The 21,358-nt window shown below is 42.4% G+C and overlaps 1 protein-coding gene across 9 annotated transcripts in view; it reads right to left on the bottom strand.

The window, feature by feature from the left end:
• OSBPL10 (oxysterol binding protein like 10) overlaps positions 1-21,358 on the bottom strand; it is a 326,956-nt gene that overhangs the window by 216,089 nt on the left and 89,509 nt on the right. For 5 of the 9 annotated variants that reach the window (XM_005545553.4, XM_065539810.1, XM_005545555.4 and 2 more), the window contains exons 2-3: positions 8,474-8,649; positions 5,238-5,317 (exon numbers count right to left, since the gene is read on the bottom strand). In XM_005545553.4, the coding sequence (XP_005545610.3) occupies positions 5,238-5,317; positions 8,474-8,649 (256 nt within the window). Of the gene's footprint in view, positions 1-5,237; positions 5,318-8,473; positions 8,650-19,657; positions 20,011-21,358 lie in introns of those variants that run through there. The other 4 variants (XM_074030849.1, XM_045385227.3, XM_074030850.1 and 1 more) reach the window with 2 other exon arrangements.

Genomic DNA, 21,358 nt, shown 5'->3' with positions numbered 1-21,358 from the left:
TTCTAATGCGATGAGTATTGTAAAATATTTCAAATACCTCTACATATATCTACATTTTCTCGCTTTTTTATCCATAGATGGGGAAAAAAAGTTGCCGTGCTTTCCATACTGTTAGATACGTAAAATACCAGGAAACACTTCCCTTTATTTTCTCAACTTCCCACTTGGAGTTAATCAAGAACAGGACACAGGCGGGACACGGTGGCTCTCGCCTGTAATCCCAGCACTTTGGAAACCAAGACGGGTGGATCACTTGAGGTCGGAAGTTTGAGACTAGCGTGGCCAATATGGTGAAACCCCGTCTCTACTAAAAACACAAAAAATTAGCCAGGCATGGTGGTGCGCACCTGTAATCCCAGCTACTAGGAGAATTGCTTGAAGCTGGGAGGCAGAGGTTGCAGTGAGCCAAGATCACGGCACTGCACTCCAGCCTGGGCGCAGAGTAGACAAGAAGAAATAGAAAGGAAAGAAAGGAAGAGAAAGGAAGGGAGGGAGGAAGGGAGGGAGGAAGGGAGGGAGGAAGGGAGGGAGGAAGGGAGGGAGGAAGGGAGGGAGGAAGGGAGGGAGGAAGGGAGGGAGGAAGGGAGGGAGGAAGGGAGGGAGGAAGGGAGGGAGGAAGGGAGGGAGGGAGAAAAGGATGGACGAAGGGAGGGAGGAAGGGAGGGAGGAAGGGAGGGAGGAAGGGAGGGAGGAAGGGAGGGAGGAAGGGAGGGAGGAAGGGAGGGAGAGAGGGAGGGAGGAAGGGAGGGAGGAAGGGAGGGAGAAAGGGAGAAAGGAAGGAGGAAGGGAAGGAGGGAGAGAGGGAGGAAATGAGGGAGGGAGGGAGAGAGGGAGGAAGTGAGGGAGGGAGGGAAGAAGGGAGGAAGTGAAGGAGGGAGGGAGGAAGGGAGGGAGGGAGGGAGGGAGGGAGGGAGGTGGAACAAGGGATCAGAAATGACCCAGAGAGAAGGGCAAGTGGCTGACTCTCTTTTGAAAACACAGGAAAGATCCCCAAAATGTTCTAAGAAACAGGCCCCCAATCAAACATTCTCACAGTCGCTTTAAAAATAAAACAGCCCAAACATAGAACAGGTCTATGGTCAAAGCCTGGTCTTCCTAGTCCCTCCTCACAGAGATGTAAACTGCCCATGAAAACGAAACGTGTACAAGTTCTGTACATATGAATGTACAGGAAAAAAAGACGGGCAGGATGGACCTCCAAATGGAGTCATGTGTGTCTCTCCATTTTCCCACATTAAAAAGTGCCTGGAGGGATTCCGCAAACCCAAATGGTAGCATCAGATTATGTCTGGGGGTGGGGTCTGGGGTGACCTTTTAAAATACTTTCCTATCTTCTGAATGTTTTATATGGTGTATCGGTAATATTCATAATCTTTTAAAATGCTACTTCCATGGTAGAAAAAAAAGGGCCTTTGCAAGTTGTTAGAGATGAACTGGCACTAAGAATACATTTGCAGTAAGGATGGGGAATGCCAGTCAGAAAACAGCCACCGGAACCAAAAAGGCAATCCGTGAGCTCCATCAGGTTTTGAAGCACCACATTCCACCTCCCCCACCATTGTCTAGGTGGCTGCCAAGTGCTGCTTGAGGAAGCGATAAGCATCACTGTCTGTCACACATTTATCCTTCAGGAATGAAAGGTCAGGGAAGAAGATACTAAAGCCCAATTAGCATCACAGCAGACTCATAAGCTATTATACAAGTCATCTCTACAAATGAATCCACCTTCCTTGTCCAGGAAAAAAAAAATCCAAATACTATTGAAAATATTGTAAGTTTCCATCAAGTCTGGCCTTTAAAAATGTTCTCATTCACAAAGCCAATGAAACTAAAATTTTCTTATAGTTGCCAGTTGCGGAGGAGTCAGCAAGGAGACTGATCATAAAGGGGGTAATAAGGGAACCTGCTGCTGGCAGGGCGGAATTGTGAGTACAGTGGTGGTTCCACGACTCTATATATTTGTCAAAACTCATTGAACTTAACGCTTAAAAAGAGTAAATTTTATTGCATGCAAATTATACTCCAATAAAAGTCAATTTTTTAAAAATGCAATCAATATTCTATTCTACCATCTTCTACAATAAAAAGGAATATTTTAACCATCCAAAAGCAAAGCAACATTATTCTTAGTCATTTATTTTGAATAAAGTTATCTTTGCGAATAATGTCCTCCTTGTTTTTCTCATTTCACTCTGGACTGGGGAAAAACTTCATCAGGTAGTGACTAAGGCAGGTCTGGGTTTTGAAACCACTGGCTGGGTCATCCTTAAAGCCTTTTTCAGCTCTACAGTTCTATGCATTTGGCTATCCTGTAGTTCTTACTAAAATGAGTTTGAATTACAGCACCATTTTACCTGCCTAATATTTGTTCCAGGGAACACAATTTCATTTTTTTTTCCCACTCTGAACACGATTTTACATAAGAGTTTTTAAAAAAGCAAAATCCAAGCAGCTGTAGGGAAAGTATTCTCTATAGTCTACTGTAAAGGGATCTGATCTGCTGAGAATAAAGAAGAAACACGGTGAAGAGGAGGCTTGGCATGTATTCCTAATAATCATGATGCAAATTAAGCAGCAATACTATAGCTGACTAGATATCAAGTTTATATTCACTTTGAGCCTATCTTCGTTTTCACTATTTAACTTCTGCTTAAGCAGCTTTGAGTTTGATAATGCTGTCATTGCATAATAAGGTCTGTTCATAGTTTTAAAATTATTATTCCCTAGTTGATCATGCTAGCTAGGATATAAATGAGTGGTAATAGCACTTTCATCTCCATTTCTCAAATAAGAAATTCTCCAGGCCTAAACTTCTAAATTATTTGTTTTGATTCTAATATTAATAGATTAGTCAGTATTCCTGAAGCTAACCAGAGAATATATCAGGAATTCAAACTCTGCTTCCAAAAATCTTCAAATTCTTTTTTTTTTTTTAACTACCATTAGGAAGCCTTTAATTTTCCTTCTCTACAATGATTCATCAAAATATTAAGGTACTTAAAGTTGGTTCCCCTACCTCCATTCCCACTCCCAAAATAAATTCCAGATGAATCAGTGATTTAAATATAATAATTAACCTATAAACTCCTTGAAAACAGTGAAGAATATTTTCATAATTTTGGACCAGAGATACCCTTTCTAAATATCATACAAAACCAAAAGCCAAAAATAAAAATACTCATAAACTTGACTGCAAAAAATTAAATATTCTACAAAGCAAAAATTTTATTCAAACTCAAAATACAAATTGTATACTAGGAGATAATATCAACAGTACAAATGACAGGCCAAAAAAAATCCTTTGTACACAAAGAGCTACTACAAATGAAGAGGAAAAAATGAGCTCAATAGAAAAACAAGTAAAGGATACAAATTGGCAGTTTGCATTAATTTTAAGAATGGCCAATACACAATTGAAGACATACTTGGCCCCAGTCATGATTTTAGACATGAAAATAAAAATAATGAGGTACCCAATTTTAATCTGTGAGAACAGAACAACCTGAATGTTAATAACACCCATTAATGAGAGGGGGAAACAAACCCTTACAGAACTGGTGGGAATGCAAATAAGGGCAACTGTTGTAGAAGACAATTTATCAACGTCTATGAAAATTTCAAAGACACATTCTATGATCCAGCAATTCCACTGGTATAAATTCATCCTACAGATATACACCTAGAGGCATAAGAATATATATGCACAAAGACGTCACACACTACAGCATTATACGTGACAACAACAATAAGGAAACAACTCTAAATTTCCATTAGTAGAAGACTTAAATAAAGCACTGACATCCATTCCTAAGAACACCATCTGGCCATCCAAAAAGGAGTGCAAGTAAATCCATGTGCCTAATATAAAAAGATCTCCAAATATGTTAAGAAAAAAAAAAAAGAAGAAGAAGAAAACAGTATGCATGTGATCCCATTTGTATAAAAACATGTATTTATGTAGATACAGTTATATACACATACACATACCAAGACATACTAACACACGCCTAAATTTACTAGAAAGATATGCAAGAATAGTTAAGAGCAACTATCTCTAATGAGCACATAGGACAATAGGTGGGGATAAGTCCTTTTAGTTTTATCCTCTTCCGTTCTGGTTTATAAAAAGTAAAGACACATATAAAAAGACAAAAACAAATTGCACTTCCTACATGTATATAAAGTACCAATTAAATGTTGAGAACTCCTACTATAATTCCTGGAAAATAAAGAAGGCCAGTTGGAGGAAAATGCTTTAGAATTAGGGCTGTACCTACAGTTCCTGAAGATTCGGCTTAGGGCAAGTTAAGTGAGGCATTACAGGTAAGTGCCACTGTCCTAACCAAGTTAAGGAAAAGGGGGTGTCTCTTTAAAAAAAAAAAAAAAAAAAGATGAAGAAATTATTTGAGTTTGTAGTTGGAGGCAGAACAGCCAGGTGTATCTAAGAAAGACATTTCACAAGGCCCTGACCCAGAAAGCAGGCAAGTTCTAGTGGATGGAATCATCAGAAGTTTGAAGTGTGGCTCTTTCTACCAGATGCATGGAATATGGAAAAAGATAGCTGTTGACTACAATAACTATATTTGAACTAATGATATAAAGGAGTAGCCCTTGGAACATTAATTTTAACAAACTTATTGCCCTAGATAAATGCATTTAAAAATTATTTCCTGTATTGTAGTGACTGTAAATCCTCCACAATAATCCATGAAAATGTCCACCTCCTACCTCCTTCCTGTACACCTAACACAAGATCTCACGAGGTCCGCAGGAGAGAATAAATCATACTTGGATGCCAAATTACCCGAGAACATTTTTATACACTAGGAATGCAGAAGCTCCTTGCAAAGTGCATAAGCAATTCGGGGACTAGGTTTTATTTAAGGATCGGTGATGGCTACTAGGTGAATCTGACGACTCTGCCTCCACAATGAAATCATCCCCTAGAGCTTCACAATAGACCAATTAACAGCTGCCTAAAGTGACAACACAATGCAAAAGTGTCTCTCCAGATTTGGTTCCCACAGTGTCTGCATGCCTTCGTATTCTACCTACAAGAAAATCCTACTGCATTTCTCCCGACTTTAAATTGATGTGCAGCAGGACAAGTAGGAATTCCACTGCAGTGGGCAACTTTAAAAATAACATGAAAAACACCTTCCCCATAGAAACAAATAAGGGGGCTGAAAGCCATGCTGGTTATTCGAATGCCTCCTTCCTTTCTCACGGTGACTTACCTTAGAATTCATTTCCATGTGGTATTTGGCACAAGCTCGAAGCTGAGTCACCCAGAATTGTTTCTCTTTTGCATCAGCAGCTAAAATAGAGAAAACAGAGAAAGAAATGATTGCAGAGGTTGTTCCAAAACACATCCAACTTATTTCTACACCCACCTAAGGGGGTGGGGAGCCTGGGGAGTGAGAGGTATCGGGAAGGTGGGGAAGCGAGCACAGATCCCAGCGTTCTCAAGCGGCCTGTACTTACACCAAAACAGAGACTGCACTGACTCTCCACGGAACATCCTCTCTTGAGTCATATGAAAAATGGATTCTGAAATACCCATTATAAGAATAATTTTGCCATTTTTTAACCTCCTCTGAAAAAAATCGTTTCTATAATACTTCTTTAAAAAGGCAGCAGGGAAGGAACCACATGCTCATTTTCAAATGCCTCTAACCTTGTGTAGCTAATATGAGTATCAAACGGCATCTTTTTTTTTTTTTTTTTTTTTTTGGAGACGGAGTCCGACTCTGTCACCCAGGCTGGAGTACAGTGGTGCCATCTCCGCTCACTGCAAGCTCCGCCTCCCAGGTTCACACCATTCTCCCGCCTCAGCCTCCCGAGTAGCTGGGACTACAGGCGCCCACCACCACGCTCGGCTAATTTTTTTGTATTTTTTAGTAGAGACGGGGTTTCACCGTGTTAGCCAGGATGGTCTCGATCTCCTGACCTCGTGATCCACCCGCCTCGGCCTCCCAAAGTGCTGGGATTACAGGCGTGAGCCACCGACCCTGGCCTCAAAGGGCACTTTTTCAGGGCCTTTTGCTGTCTACCAGGGCTGTATTGTGGTATCACTAGCATTTACAAAATAAGCATTCAGTTGAATTACCATCCATTTTAGTATGTTCTCAAAGATTCATACGATTGGAAAGAGCAAGATACCAAATGCTGCCTTAGAGAGCCTCAAACTTCCCCCAAATAGACGTTAAAGTGCAAGTAGTCATGTTGTACAGTCATATCCTTCCGTCTATAACCTACCTCTCAAATAATATATATAAAGTTATTCTTAAATATCATGGCACACAACAGGTTCTAATGAAATCTAAATCATCAATTTAACCACATAAATAACTGCATAAATATTATAACACTAGCTGCATACATGTTGACTATGAAAAAAAAAAAAAAAAAAAAAAAAACAATGATTCCCTGGAAATTATAACTGTTTACAAAACTGGGCCTAAGTGTCATTTGTCCATCAAACCTGACTTCGGCTTGAACTCTCAGGTGAAGAAATCTAGAGTTACTAAATGGGAAATTCTTTGGCTTAGTCCCATTTAAGGCATGAAGACGGCTCCCACAAATCCCAAATGATTTGTCTGTCAAGAGGCCTGTTGCACAAGTCTGATTTACAGAGTGTGCCAGGTGAAATGAACTTCCAAAGACAAAGGACTTTGCAGAAATTAGGGCCTTTTTCCTTAGTAAACTTGAAGAATTGCCAGTTTGGGGCAGTACTATCCAAACGCTTTGCATCAGAAATACTCCCAAAAGCTGTGTGTCTCAGGATCTCATGATCCAACTCCTACTATGTGCAGGTAAGATGTGAAATGAGACACCAACAGCCAGTTCCTTGTGGGATGGGCTAAGAACAAGCCATAAACATGCAAAAATTTATCCTGACTTTTTTTTATAGTTAAGCTTTAGCTAAATGTAGCCATTGCGATTATTCCATGCAGATCATAAAACCTCTATATTTGCTATTAAAATTGCCCTCTAAAAAAAACCTAGGGCTTCATAATCCAAAGGATATTAATGATTCAATGGCAAAACAAGATGGCTCAATTGCCAAATTAGTTGGATTTTTCTTTTGTATGGGTTTGTGTCATTTTATAAACCACAGGCAGGGTGGAAAGTGCCATTAGGTTTTTGGTCTGCTATTGTTTCTGCACTGACAATTTATTAAGCAATAAATGGCAAAGCAAAGCCAAGGGCCATATAAATCTAGCCAGCTGGAATGCACACGGCATGAATCTCAAGAGAACATGAATCTTATCACATTCCTGAAAAAATTTTATCAACTATAGACATTTTTACTTCCTAGGTTTTTGGATTGTTTTATAGATTCTGAAATATGACTTGTATATAGATAATAAACATTAGCTTATTCCATCTCTTGGGTAGTAAAGCTTGGCAGAAGAATGGTGAAAATTGGGCTGAGAGGTGAGGAATGTAGACCCAAAGTCGGACTTTGCAGAGGCAACTCATCACGGTCACGAACAGAGAGCAAGCGGCCATTTCTTCATCCTTGGCTCTTACTTAGTCAAAAAAAAATGCTGCATGAAAAAGGGAGAATTTTCAACCACCTCTCAATACTTAATACATACTACTTTTCCTCAGGCCTTGATAAATAATATGGACTCTGCGTGTCCGTGTGTGTGTGTGCGGGCACGCACATGTGGGCATTTGGATTTGTTGTTTCGTTTCATTATTTTAGTAGAAGAAAAGTGGCAGAAGAATCACAGCAATGCAACCATACCAGATCCTGGTAGAATGATCTAGCAATCAAATTACACTGTAATTCTATTACAAGTCTGACATCTCTGTGCAATGGATGTGTCTTGAGGGCGAATGCTGGGCTCCCTGGAAAGTCATCCTCATCTCTGGGATGCTGGGCAGGTATCCACGTTATTTTTTCCTTTACTAAAGCAAAGATATCCATTTTCAAGAAGCAAAGAAAAGGGAAGAAAGCATACAAAGGGACATTAACTCCATTCTCACCAGGCTCTACAACAGTGGATTGAACAAAACTCAAAGGGGCACTTTAACAAGAAATGGTTCTAGAGAAACTTTGGGAGGAAGACACTCGCACCCTTAAAGGGCTTATTTTGCCCTTATAGCACAGCCCTCACAGGGCACTTAGTGAAGATTCATACTATTAGGTCAAAGAAAATATACTGAGCTAATGCTTAAGATCTTCGAAGTCCTAAGGCGTGCTGCTTTGGCAATCACTCACCTTTCCTTTGTCCTTAATTCCTCAGTTAATTAGGACAAGTAATTCCTAACATCAGCTCCATCTCCCCACCCCAGGGATAAGAGGGGCAGTGTGTGTCACCACAGAGTCCTCCAAACACAGCAAACTGTCAAAGGCAATTTACAAAAACAAAAAAATCAAAAAACAAGAGAGCCATCACCATGGCAACTATAAATGTAGCCCGCAAGGCCTGTCTGAAAAGTTACCGGGAGAAGAACGCACCTCTCAGTTTAAACATCTCTCCATTAGCAGAGTACACGACCAGCATGTGAGGTGCTTCATCGCTCAGGGACACTATGGCTCCAGACAAAGACAGGACTCCTCGAGGCTTCTGGTGTTTGCTTTGCTCATTCACAAAATACTGCAGGATGCCAGCCTCGAAATCCAGTACGAAGTACCTGCACAGAGAAACCACAGTACATCATTTTTCTCTCCTACCCTATTCTGCACAGCAAAGCAGAGAAAAGCAAAGTGATCCAGAAGTCAACATCAAGACTCCACATCCATGAAGCTGGAAAGCAAAAGTCCCTCCCAGATGCCCAAAGTTAGCCTGAGTAGGGAGAGAGCACTGAATTCTTAAATCAGAGTGGAGTTCATAATGGGGCACTTACGGGCAAGGGCCAGGACCACTCAGGATTTGGTGCCATGCCCACACTTCACCCAGTATTCATGGATACCACATTAAACCTCAGAATGACAGAGACCGGCAGAAGCACTGCAACACAGCCTCTTGCAACATGCTCCATATAAATTCACAGGAACAGGTGAAATTCACAAGGCCTCCAGAAGAGGTAGTTTCACACCCAGATAGCAGCAGCAAGCTTGGTCTCCAACTTCCTGCCAGTGGCATGGGTACCATAAGGAGCCTGAGCACATGGCAGCATCCGTCATGGAACTGCAGGTGCTTCTGCAACCACCTGGACACGCTCCAGCAGGCCCATTCGCATGAAGGCAAGGACTCCCCCTGCTCTGAGATGTTGAAATGCCACTGAACTCTACATCCATGGTAAAAGAAGAAGAACTGCAATTTGCTTAAATCACACAATGAATCTTTGTAGCCAAACATCTGGCCTGTTAATTTTCTCAGGCTATCACCTGGGAAGTAGTCAAGACAATTTCCCCTTCTCCACCAGGATGGAAATGTCTTCACCTGAGCCTCAGATTCTTACTGTGGCCTTGAGGCCCGCCCCTGCCGACTTTTCTACATTCTCACTTCATCTTCCACTGATACTAGTGTCTTTTCTCTCTTCCTTCATAGTCACCAAGTTGCTTCCTACCACAGGACCTTTGCACATGCTATTCCCACTGTCTGGTGCAGTTACTCAAAGTGTGGTCTGCAAATTCTAATGGTCTACAAACTGTTACCAGTCCACCACAGCCTTTTGAAACATTTCCTGCATTTGGCTCTGTTTCAATATCCAAATGCACAGATCAGTTGGACAAGTCTCAACAGTTCAGAAGTTGTCAAACACACATGGTCCACACAAGCTACATACTAGTCATGAATCAATAACAGTGCAACTGGCAGATGGGGGAAAGCAGGTCCTTCACCACAGACAGGTCGAAAAACACTTGCCCAGAATGCTACTCCCCCTGCCTGGAATATGGTTCCTACCCCTTCTCGCCATGTTAAGTTCTCCTGACCAGGTCAAATATTCTTTCCTGTAGCACTTTGAAATGCTCCCTTATGGCCCTGGCCCCATTTGAAGTCTACATTTGTGTGATGATCTGATTCAATGACTGGTTTCCCCACTAGACTACACTCTGAGGAGGTGGAAACTGTCTTCCTCTACACAGCACCCAGCAGTGTGCCTCACACTTCATTGCTACTCTGTTAACGCTTGTGAAAGGAATGAATAAAGAAAAAAACCTACTAAATCCCACGCTTCTCCATCCATGCATCAAAGCACCTGGGTCATACAGTGAACTGATACAGGCAATGCAATATATTTTACATTTTTGAGGGATACATGGCAAGAGTCAACATACCTACAGTCTGTACTACCAACTCAGGGACTTTCCACAGTTTTAATATTACACTGCACTACATTCCTTTCGATGCCATCATATTTTTGCAAAGAGTTTCAGCAGGTACTGCAATTAAAAAAACATCAACGTAGAACAGGAAAAGAGAACAGCAATGTCCAGTATGATTCCAAGGTTTCAAAAGCTGTGCAGTACCCACAGGTACATACATCCCATTAATAAGTAACTGTGGTTATTTAACAAACTAAAATATTTTTCTTTCAATTATTTTTTCAAACAGCTACTGAGTTGTTTAGACATAAATACGTATGAGGATGTTTGGAACTAACCACTTCAAAAATGAATCCGTTAGATACTTACTTTAACCTAGAAGCACCAACAACCAGGAAAGTTTATGAACTTCTAACGTAATTTATTCTCACAATACCCTAACAGAACAGATGTTATCCCCATGTTACAGGTATCCTGAGACTTGAAGAACTTTAAAATCCAACTTCAACTCTTCTGTGTCCAAAGTTCAGACGTGGGTCTACTCCAGCAAGCTCAAGCTGCTTGATTCTCACTCAAGTCCTTCCTTGTAACTTTTCCATATCACTTCTCCAGGACCTAACTTGCATACTTCATTTTCCAAATCTCCCTGCTCCAACAGAGATAATGAAGCTGAAAGCTCCTTTGCCTGGCAATAGAGGTCCCTACTTATGGCCCCTGCCAGGGAGCAAGGCGCAGCCATCTCATTAGCACGTGACTGCCCAGGTGGCAGTCCTCCAAAGCTCTAAGTCCTCTAAGAAATCATCCACTTTGAATTATTTTTAATATTTCAGATGGGCTGGCCAAGACTAGTATCTATTTTACTCTTCTTCCCTCTTATCTCTCAAGTCATTCTAATAAAGGTATTTCTGGTTCTCATGAACAGCGTGGATAAATGAAGACGCAAAAACGTCAGAACCAGGGCTATTCAAAGTGTGATCACCAAGCCGGCAGTAACAACGTTGCCTGGGGTCTTGTTAACAATGGAAAATCTTGAGCCCCACCCGAGCCCTGCTGAATCAGAAACTCCGGGTTTTAACAAGCTTCCAGGTAAACTGTTACAGGTGAAGTGTGAAAATCACTGACGTAAACTACCATCAACAAATCCCTTTCCTCCCCTTCCAGAGAAGTCACATCCAGAACATATTTCTCAGCTTTCCCTGCGCTTAGGGTGTGGCTGTTTGAGCTTCAGCCAATAGAATGTGAGCAGTAGTGTGCACACATGCGCACACACACGCACTGGAATGGAGACAACCTACAGCACAACTTGGGAGAACCTGGGTCCCTGAATCACCACCTGGAAGAGCACCACCTGCTGAGCAACACGCACAGCGGACCACTATATTAATAAGAAAGAAACTTTAATTAGGCCACGGGGATCAGTATCTGTTATAGCAGCTGCTAGCCTTACATTAACAAAGACACACAAAAACCCTTTTTTATTTCTGTTTTCACATCCTTCTACTTGAAATTTGCCCCTATTCCTTAATGTGGGGCAAAAGACAAACTCCCCCAATGAGAGAAGAACCAGGGTCACTTCTGAGCAGCCAATGCTCAACTTAAATTAAGTGCTGACTCTGCCTTCTCCAGGAGTGTCTTCCACTTGACCTGTATTTAATGTTACCGTGACTGCAGCTGTGCAGACAATGCTCGTGGCAAGTCAGAACGTGAGCAATCATCCTTTCAAGCTGAGGAAGGAGACTAGTTAGGCTCACACTGCAGCACGTTGTGCCATGTGTGCCCCCCTCCACACACCTGCAGACACAGAGCTTCAGCATCCCCTTCCACAAGCATGCCACTTTTTTTTTTTTTTTTTTTTTTTTTTGAGATGGAGTCTCGCTTCTTCACCCAGGCTAGAGTGCAATGGCGTGATCTCGGCTCACTGCAACCTCCACTTCCCAGGTTCAAGTGATTCTCCTGCCTCAGTCTCCCCAGTAGCTGGGATTACAGGCACATGCCACCTAATTTTTTTTTTTTTTTTTTTTTTTTTTTGCATTTTTACTAGAGACAGGGTTTCACCATGTTGGCCAGACTGGTCTCAAACTCCTGACCTCAGGTGATCCGCCCGCCTTAGCCTCCCAAAGTGCTGGGATTACAGGCATGAGCCACCACACCTGACCTTCTTTTTTTTTCTTTTTTTGAAATGGAGTCTAGCTCTGTCACCTAGGCAGGACTGCAATGGTATGATCTCGGCTTGTTGCAACCTCCTCCTCCCAGGTTCAAGCGATTCTCCTGCCTCAGCCTCTCGAGTAGGTGATATTACAGGCACCTGCCACCATGCCCAGCTAATTTTTGTATTTTCAGTAGAAATGGGGTTTTGCCACGTTGGCCAGGCTGGTCTCGAACTCCTGACTTCAGGTGATCCACCCACCTCAGCCTCCCAAAGTGCTGGAATTACAGGCATGAGCCACCACACCTGGCCACATGGCACTCGTACACAGAGGGAAGTAGAAAAGGAAGGGGATAAACTTTCAATGAAAAGGCAAAGTAACTTGCCCTCAGTTTCCCCATCCACTCTATGCCATTGATTGGAATGAAGCAAAGGCTTAACTTTTCTCTCCTTACCGCTCCTACCAACTTATCCACAGATAACCTGCCAGCTTGCCAGCTCTTCTGTCTCCTAGAGGCAGCTTCCCAAACGCATCCTGTTCAAACAAATAACTATATATTTGAAGAGGACATTATTTAGGAGCTGGTACAAAGAAATGAATAGAATGCTGTTTTATTTTTTCAGTAAGGATGACAGAATAACCAATTGATGTCACATTATGTAGGATATACGGACACATTAATGATTTTTCACATTACCTATTTCAAGCTGACATCTCTAACTTTCTGCCTCAGATGGAAAAAGAGAACATGTTTCCACTGCTTTCTAAAATAGTTTCAATGCAAATGCACAGGTTTGAATCATGTGTACTAAGGAGTGTACGCTTCTTCTAAAGACAGTTAAAATTTTTATCATATTTGGAGGGATACTATCTGATTAAAAATTGCCAACAGACTAGAAAAAAATTGCAACAGACTAAACAAGTGTTCTCTCAGCATGGCCTTTCACAGTTAAGTCAGCTTGTGTCATACACAGGTAAGACTGTCCACACAGCATTAAGAAGAATTCCTGCGGGTCACGTTCCCGGGTAGAAAAGAAATTACATTTGGTTTCCCACAGGGTCATGGCTTTGTCAGGTGCTGCTGTTCGGAGCTCGCAGCTGTATCTGAAAGTCACAGCTTTCTTTCTAAATGGAACAGTTAACCATATTTCTGGATCAGGCTTCATTAAACCAAGTGAAATTGTTAGATAAAATCCTGAAACATTCTTAAAGATCTTCCCTTCTGGAGAATGGAATAAGGCAAATCTAATTCCTAGGTTCTGGGGTTTATTAACTTCTTGAAGCTACAGTGTGCAACCTGACTGCTGTGTTGGTGAACTTAATTGTACACAGAGAGAACATATTTTCTTTGCTATGTTAAAAATAACATCAATAAAAGAGGGAAAAAAATCAAAGCATGTGCTACGGGGAGAAAGGGAAAATGAGGGAAGCAAGCAAACAAACCCGTGAGGAAAGCCATCTTCCTTCTCACCAGGCTAGCTTCTTGGTGAAACCCTTGCCCAATCCCAAAGCTGGGAGATAGGGCAAGTGTAGGCCCCTTCCTGGGAAGGGCTGAAGGACAAGCCATTGCCTACTAACATCCTTCAGATATATCCATTGTTTCCAAAAGAAGCACAAATGCACACATATATACCCTCATATACACTTACATATGTGACACACTCACGCTGATGCCCACAAACATACATGCGTCTCTCACACTATACATATAAACACACAGGTACTTGCATTCATGCTTACACATGTTCGCACTCACATACTCACTAACTCACGCACACTTGCACAACTGGAGCCGTCAGGAATGTTACACACTCACACATTCATAACCACCCATGCACTCACCCCTGAAGGTACATTTGCACATATTCACACTCACCTGCACACATTCTCAATCACTCACGTCCACACACTGCACTGCCCTTACCTACTCACGGTGCCTTCCCGGTCTTGCATCTCTGAGGCATCATCTGTCTGCACAGGTACCTGTTTCATTGCTGCCTCTACACCCCCATCTACCTGACATAGTTTCATTAAGTTTCAACTTTAGGATGTTAAGTTGACAAAAGCATACGTTTCCTTCGTCAGGGGAGGAATTGGGCCTAGGATTTCACCAACAACCCTTAGCCAAACCCCAGGCAAGAAGAGAAATAGAAAGGAGAGGCCGGGTGCAGTGGCTCATGCCTGTAATCCCAACACTTTGGGAGTCTGAGATGGGTGGATCACCTGAGGTCAGGAGTTCAAGACCAGCCTGGCCAACATGGTGAAACCCCGTCTCTACTAAAAATACAAAACAAAATTAGCCCAGCATGGTGGCAGGTGCCTGTAATCCTAGCTACTCGAGATGCTGAGGCAGGAGAATCTCTTGAACCCAGGAGGCGGAGGTAATAGTGAACCAAGATCACACCACTGCACTCCAACCTGGGAAACAAGAGCGAAACTCTGTCTCAAAAAAAAAAAAAAGGAGGTGGGGGGGTGGGGGGTGGGGGGTGGGGGCGGGGGGCTGCCGTGGGAAACAGCTCACTCATGCTGACAGCCAGAAGTTACAGCCAAACTGCAAGAGAATTACTAACATGCATATATTTCTTTGAAGCACTTTGCTAGACAGGCTGGTCCTAACAAAAAGCAAAATCATTTCATCTAAATTTAAAAGTGAAAATTAAAACAACAAGCATAACGCGCCCAAGAAGGGGAGGTTATGGCCCTCTCTTTCATGACTGAGCAGCACACCTTTCATAGCCACATCACTGCTATTACCAAGAGGGGCTCAGACTCCTCTTAGCCCTGGTGAGGATCAGCCCCCTCACTGCCACACACGATGGCCAAGGCCAGAGCCATGAAGGCCCCGTACCTACCCAGGCCCACCTTCTGCCATGTGAAACAGGAATGAGCACCAAGCCCCCAGCTGACCACAGCCTCGTGGAGAAGTGGACCTCCCTGCTGAGATCGCCTCGCCTTCCCCAGGCCTCTGTCTTCTGAGACTCATCTGCTCCAAACTGCTGGACTGCATGAACAGGGCCTGTGAACAGATTTCTGCACCCTGTCTTGTCCTGACCAATGGCAACCATGCCATGTTCTTCAGCTTAAGACCCTTCTCCTGGCTGGGCGCAGTGGATCACACTTGTAATCCCAGCAATTTGGGAGGCCAAGGTGGGCGGATCACGAGGTCAGGAGTTCGAGACCAGCCTGGCCAACATGGTGAAACCCCGTCTCTACTAAAAATACAAAAAATAGCTGGGCGTGGTGGCGTGCACCTGTACTCCCAGCTACTCGGGAGGCTGAGGCAGAAGAATTGCTTGAACCCAGGAGGCGGGGCTGCAGTGAGCCGAGACCGTGCCACTGCACTTCAGCCTGGGCGACAGAGTGAGACTCCACGTGGGATAGTTACTACCTGACTCTTCCAGAGCTGCAGTCAACAGACACCTCCATGAACAGACAAATGGCAGAGACCGAGACCCTCCCTACCTTCAGCATCTCCCCTCCCCCATGGTTCCCACTAAAGGATTTGCCTGGTGCAAGAACCGAGCTGGAAGGAGCAGCTCTTTCCAGCAATGTACATACTGATTCTGGAGGTTTCAGTAGCCTTCCAGGTCCCTCCTGTGCACAAACATCTAAAACTTCATCTCTGAGATCAAGAAGCACCTTGTTTATAAAACTTCCTATCTCCTACTTACAGAAAAACTCAGGAAAAATCAGCAAAATAAAGCACACTCAGTATGTGAAGCGGGGGCCAAACTATGGATGCATTTTCCCAAGTGTCCCGTATGTCTTTAAAATTAATATCATCGGGTAATCATTTATTGAACCCTTCTCATCTCCAAAGATCAATAAAGTCTACAAAAAGTTTCCTCCTTGGAGCTACCAGTGTCACAAAGGAGGTAGCTACACATCTCCAGGTGGGGCTGTAATGCCTTAATCATTGTGGTGAAGAAAAGAACAACATATAACCCCAAAATATGCTCAACCTAGAGGGTAGAAAGAAAAGAAACTTTCTTCCTTCCCTATAGTAGTCTTGTCATCTTAGAAGAGTTTATACCCAAAAACCTTAGAGTTTCTGGCTTGGGAGAAAATAATAAGTCTTCTAGAATTTCTCTCATGATAACCAAACTTCCTGGAAGGAAGACACTGGATCCTACAGCCAAAACCTTACAACAGGTTCCAAGGCACAGCAACTGCAGGCAAACTCAATCCCAGCCAAACTTTAAAATCTGGAATCTTCTTAACTCTTGGAATTTGTGGCAAAGGCTAGAGAAATGCGGTGGTCTTCTTACATCTCTCAGCTCTCTTCTTACATCCCACCACTGCCACCACCACCATCCCTCCCAAACCACCAAGATATAGAGATTCCAACACACCCCAGGTGGTACTAAATTGTCAGAGGGTCCTCAGGTTCATCACCAAGCCAGGAATAAATATAGTCTATTACATAAGAATTATATTAGAACACACTACCAGACTTCAAAATATACTACAAAGCTGTAGTATCCAAAACAGCATGGTACTGGCACAAAAAAGAGACACATAGACCAATGGAACAGAATAGAGAACCCAGAAATTAATTCCTGTATCTACAGCCAACTGATTTTTGATAAAGGCACCAAAAACATACATTGAGGAAAAGTCAGTCTCCTCAATAAATGGTGTGGGAACAGCAGGATATCCATATGCAGAAGAAAGAGACTAGACCCTCATCTCTCATCCTATACAAAAGTCAACTCAAAATGAAGGAAAGACCTAAATGTAAGACCTGAAACTATAAAACTACTAGAAGAAAACAAAGGGGAAATGCTGCAGCACATTGGTCTGGGAAAATATTTTATAAATTAGTAAGACTTCAAAAGCACAGGTAGCCAAAACAGAAATAAACAAATGTGATCACATCAAGCTATAAAAGCTTCTGTGCAACAAAGGAAACAACAGAGTGAAAAGACAATCTACAGAATGGGGGAAAATATTTGCAAACTATTCATCTAACAGAAGATTAATATCCAGTATATACAAGAAACTCAAACAGCAGCAAAAATAAAAAAAATTTTAAAAAACCTCACGAATAATGGGCTGGGCACGGTGGCTCACGTCTGTAATCCCAGCACTTTGGGAGGCTGAGGTGGGCAGATCACCTGAGGCCAGGAGTTCAAGACCAGCCTGGCCAACATGGTGAAACCCCATCTCTACTAAAAATACAAAAGAAATTAGCCAGGCCTGGTGGTGTGTGCCTATAATCCCAGATACTCGGAAAGCTGAGGCAGGAGAATCACTTAAACCCAGGAGGTGGAGGCTGCAGTGAGCCGAGATCACGCCACTGCACTCCAGCCTGGGTAACAGAGTAAGACTCCATCTCAGAAAAAACAAAAACAAAAAACACCAAATAATCTGCTTTAAAAATAATCTGATTTTAAATTGATCATTTAAAAATGATCTGAATACATTGCTTAAAAGGATATACAAATGTCCAACAAATATATGAAAAAAATGCTCAACATCACTAATCATTAGGAAAATGCAAATCAAAACCGCAATGAGGAATCATCTAACCCCAGTTAGGATGGCTTTTATCAAAAAGACAAAAAAATAACAAATGCTGGTGAAGATACAAAGAAAAGGGAACTCTTATACACTATTGGTGGGAATGTAAGCCAGTATAGCAATTATGGAAAACAGTATGAATACTCTTTAGAGAACTACAGATACAGCTACCATATGATCCAGCAATCCACTACTGGGATTTATCCAAAGGAAAGGAAATCAGTATATTGAGGAGACATCTGCACCCCCAGGTTTAGTGCAGCACTATTCACAATAGCCAAGATGTGGAATCAAGCTGGGTGTCCAACAACAGATGAATGGATAAAGAAAATGTGCTCTACATACACAATGAAACACTATTCAGCCATAAAAAAGAATAAAACCCTGTCATTATCAGCAACATAGATGGAACTGAAGGACACTGTTAAGTGAAATAAGCAAGGAACAGAAATTGAACCACCACATATTCTCTCACTCACTTGTGGAAACTTAAAAAAATTGACCTCCTAGAAATAAAAAGTAGAACAGAGGATACTAGGGGCTGGGAAGGGTTGGGGGAAGGGAGGGATAGAAGATTTGTTAAAAGATACAAACTTAGAGCTAGACAGTAGGATTTCTAGCATTCTATAACACAATACAATGATGCTAATGAATAATATATAGCTTCAAATAGCTAGGAGGAGGATATTGAATGTTCCCAATACAAAGAAATGATAAATGTTTGAGATGATGGATATGCGAATTACCCTGATATGATCATGATACATTGTATGTGTCAAAACATCACTATGTAGCCCTTAAATATATACAAGTATGTGTCAATTCAGAATTTAATTAAAATAAAATATAAAAAGAATGTTTCTTAAAGTTTGGTCCAGTTGCTCTCTGCTTCTGAATCAGTTGAAAAGCTTGTTGAAAATGTGGATTCTGACTCTCAATCCACACCTAGAGGAGCTCTGTGAAGGTCAGGAAGTCAGAAACGTGTACTTCAAGAAGTTTCCCAAGTGATTCAGAAGCACCCTAAAGTACAAAAAACAGTGCAAAATCAGAGTCAAAAGAAAACCTTATGTTATTCATCACCCTGTTTTTCATCTGGTATGCCAAGCATTTCTCTCAAGCATTCATTCAAACACCTGAGCACCCACACACCCATATAACCAAGACGAATGTTATTTAAGCATTAGCCAATCTCATTTTGTCTTAGTCAAAAAAAGCCAAACCCCAGCTTTCCTAAATCACAGCAGCCCAGACTGTGGATTTCTTGGTTTTGTCACTCGAAGTATTTTTGAGACAGATTTAAAGACAATGTTTGAAATCACCTGGCATCGAGTTCCTGCATAATGGGATCATCACCTGGGAGGATGAAGGCGCTCACTTGAGCAGAGGGGCTCCAGGGGCCAGGCTGAGTGAAGCACCTCAAGATTAAGAGCCACCAGCCTGAGAGGCTGCTGCTTCAGGGACCTGATAAAGCACCAGAGTAAGTCACAGTGAACTTCTAACACAAGATGTGATGCACTGAGCTTGGATTTGATCTATGATGAGATTCCATCTGCTTTTGAAGACTAGTTGATTTAAGCCCGAAAGAACTGAGACCTGTCTTATGAGGATTAATATAGGCTTTCACAGTATTGCCTCGTATCCCTCTGAACTATTTACTGTTGAGTTTCTGGTATCTTTAGGTGAAAATTTTGATACCAACTTGTGTCTTAATGCTCGCAAATTACATTTGATTCTTGATACTGACAATGTCGGAACTTACCTGGAAATGAGCGAAGTCCTGATTCAAGTCTCTGCTTTGTACTATAAGCTCGAACACACACATCCTGAAAGCCACACTGAAACAATTCTGATACTAGCCAAAGCCCTGAGGTAAGAGTGGGTGAGCAACCCCAGTTTAGAATCCACCACGAGCGAGAGAGATGGGAGCTGTCCTGTGGAGGCCAGGAGAAGCAAACCCAATCATCACCAGGCTCCATGGCTCAGCTTCTTCCCCTAACATCAACTAAGTCAGTCTCTAAATTCCACCGTCCCTGAATTCAAAGTGTCCTTTACTTTTTCTCTAGGAGCAACAAAGCATAGAGGAAGGCGATGTGATTCGGCAGTCAGAGACCTAATTATGCTCTAAGGCCACGGGTTTTCAGGCTTTGCCCACATCAGATTCACCTGGAAGTTGGTTAAAACACAGTTTCCTGGGCCCCTCCCCCAGAGCTTATGATTCAGGAGGTCTGGGTGGAGCAGGAGAATTTGATTTCTAACAAGTTCCCAGGTGATGCTGATGCTGCTGGTAGGACCACACGTTGGGAACCACTTGTTTTCATTTTCGTGACCTTGGGCAAGTTCTTTATCCACTCTGAGACTTGAGTTCCACATTTGCAAAAACAAAAAGCTGGCTAATTCGCTCTTGCAGTCCATTCCACCGTCTCTGTGCCCAAAGGTCTGCCTGCTTATAAAACAAGAACTTCCAAATGCTCATATCACATTCCTAAATGCCGACAGTAAATCAGGTCTGATGCCGATGCTCATATTGCACTGCATCAGAAGTTTAATTTACTACAATGCCAATAAGACAGAACTTGAGAGCTTGTGTTTGCCATTTTTGGGGGGTGCCAGTGCCATGGAAATATTATTTGGTAGGGGCTCACATGCAGGTGTCAGTGTGGTCAACTGTATATAGGTTCTGTGATATGAATAAAGCACTCTGGATAAGTTTATTCAGATGGTTAAAGAGAAGAGAACCCATATAAAAGCTTTTTGAAGAGGGTAGCTCCAGTCCCCAAACTAAGTTTTATTTGCAATAATTCACTCATTTGTTTTCGGAAAAATTTTACTATCTACTATGAGCTGGGTATTGTGCTAAGGATACATGTGGTATGGGTGACAAAGTCCCTATTCTAATGGGGGAGGGAAGCAGAGAATAAACTATTCACTAAAATGAGTGCCAAACTCTGGCTGTGATTGTGTGTTGTAATAGAAGTGAGTCAATTGGTAGAATTTGACTTACTAGGGCCTGTCTGGAGACAAAGGAACTGAGATCTGAGGTGTGAAGAAATGGACTCGGGGAAGAGGAGAGGAGAGAGTTCCAGGCAGAGGAAGGAGCATATGTAATGGCCCTGAGGACGGAGTGGGTAGAGGGCCATTTGTTATTGTCTTTTTAATTATAAGACAGTGTGTTTGGAGCAGAGAGAAGGAAAGGATGTGTGTTGTCAGATGGGGCTAAAGACGCAGGCAATGCAAACCATGCTGCGCCTACAAGGCATGCCGGGACTTTCTTTATCCCAACATCAAGCAGCGGCAGGGACAGAACCAGAGCTACTTTGGAGAAGGAGAATTCTAGCTCCAAAGTAGGGAAAGGCCAGGAGAGAAACCAGGTGGGAGCAGAAAGGCTGCTGCAAAAACTTGCTTTCTCTCAACGTGATGACTGGAGAGACTAACATTCTGTCCCCCAAAAACGTCAACTATA

Source organism: Macaca fascicularis, chromosome 2, assembly GCF_037993035.2.
Source record: "Macaca fascicularis isolate 582-1 chromosome 2, T2T-MFA8v1.1".
Lineage (NCBI taxonomy): Eukaryota > Metazoa > Chordata > Mammalia > Primates > Cercopithecidae > Macaca > Macaca fascicularis.
The sequence above is the reverse complement of the archived record's forward strand: the minus strand, read 5'-3'. Positions and strand labels throughout refer to the sequence as shown.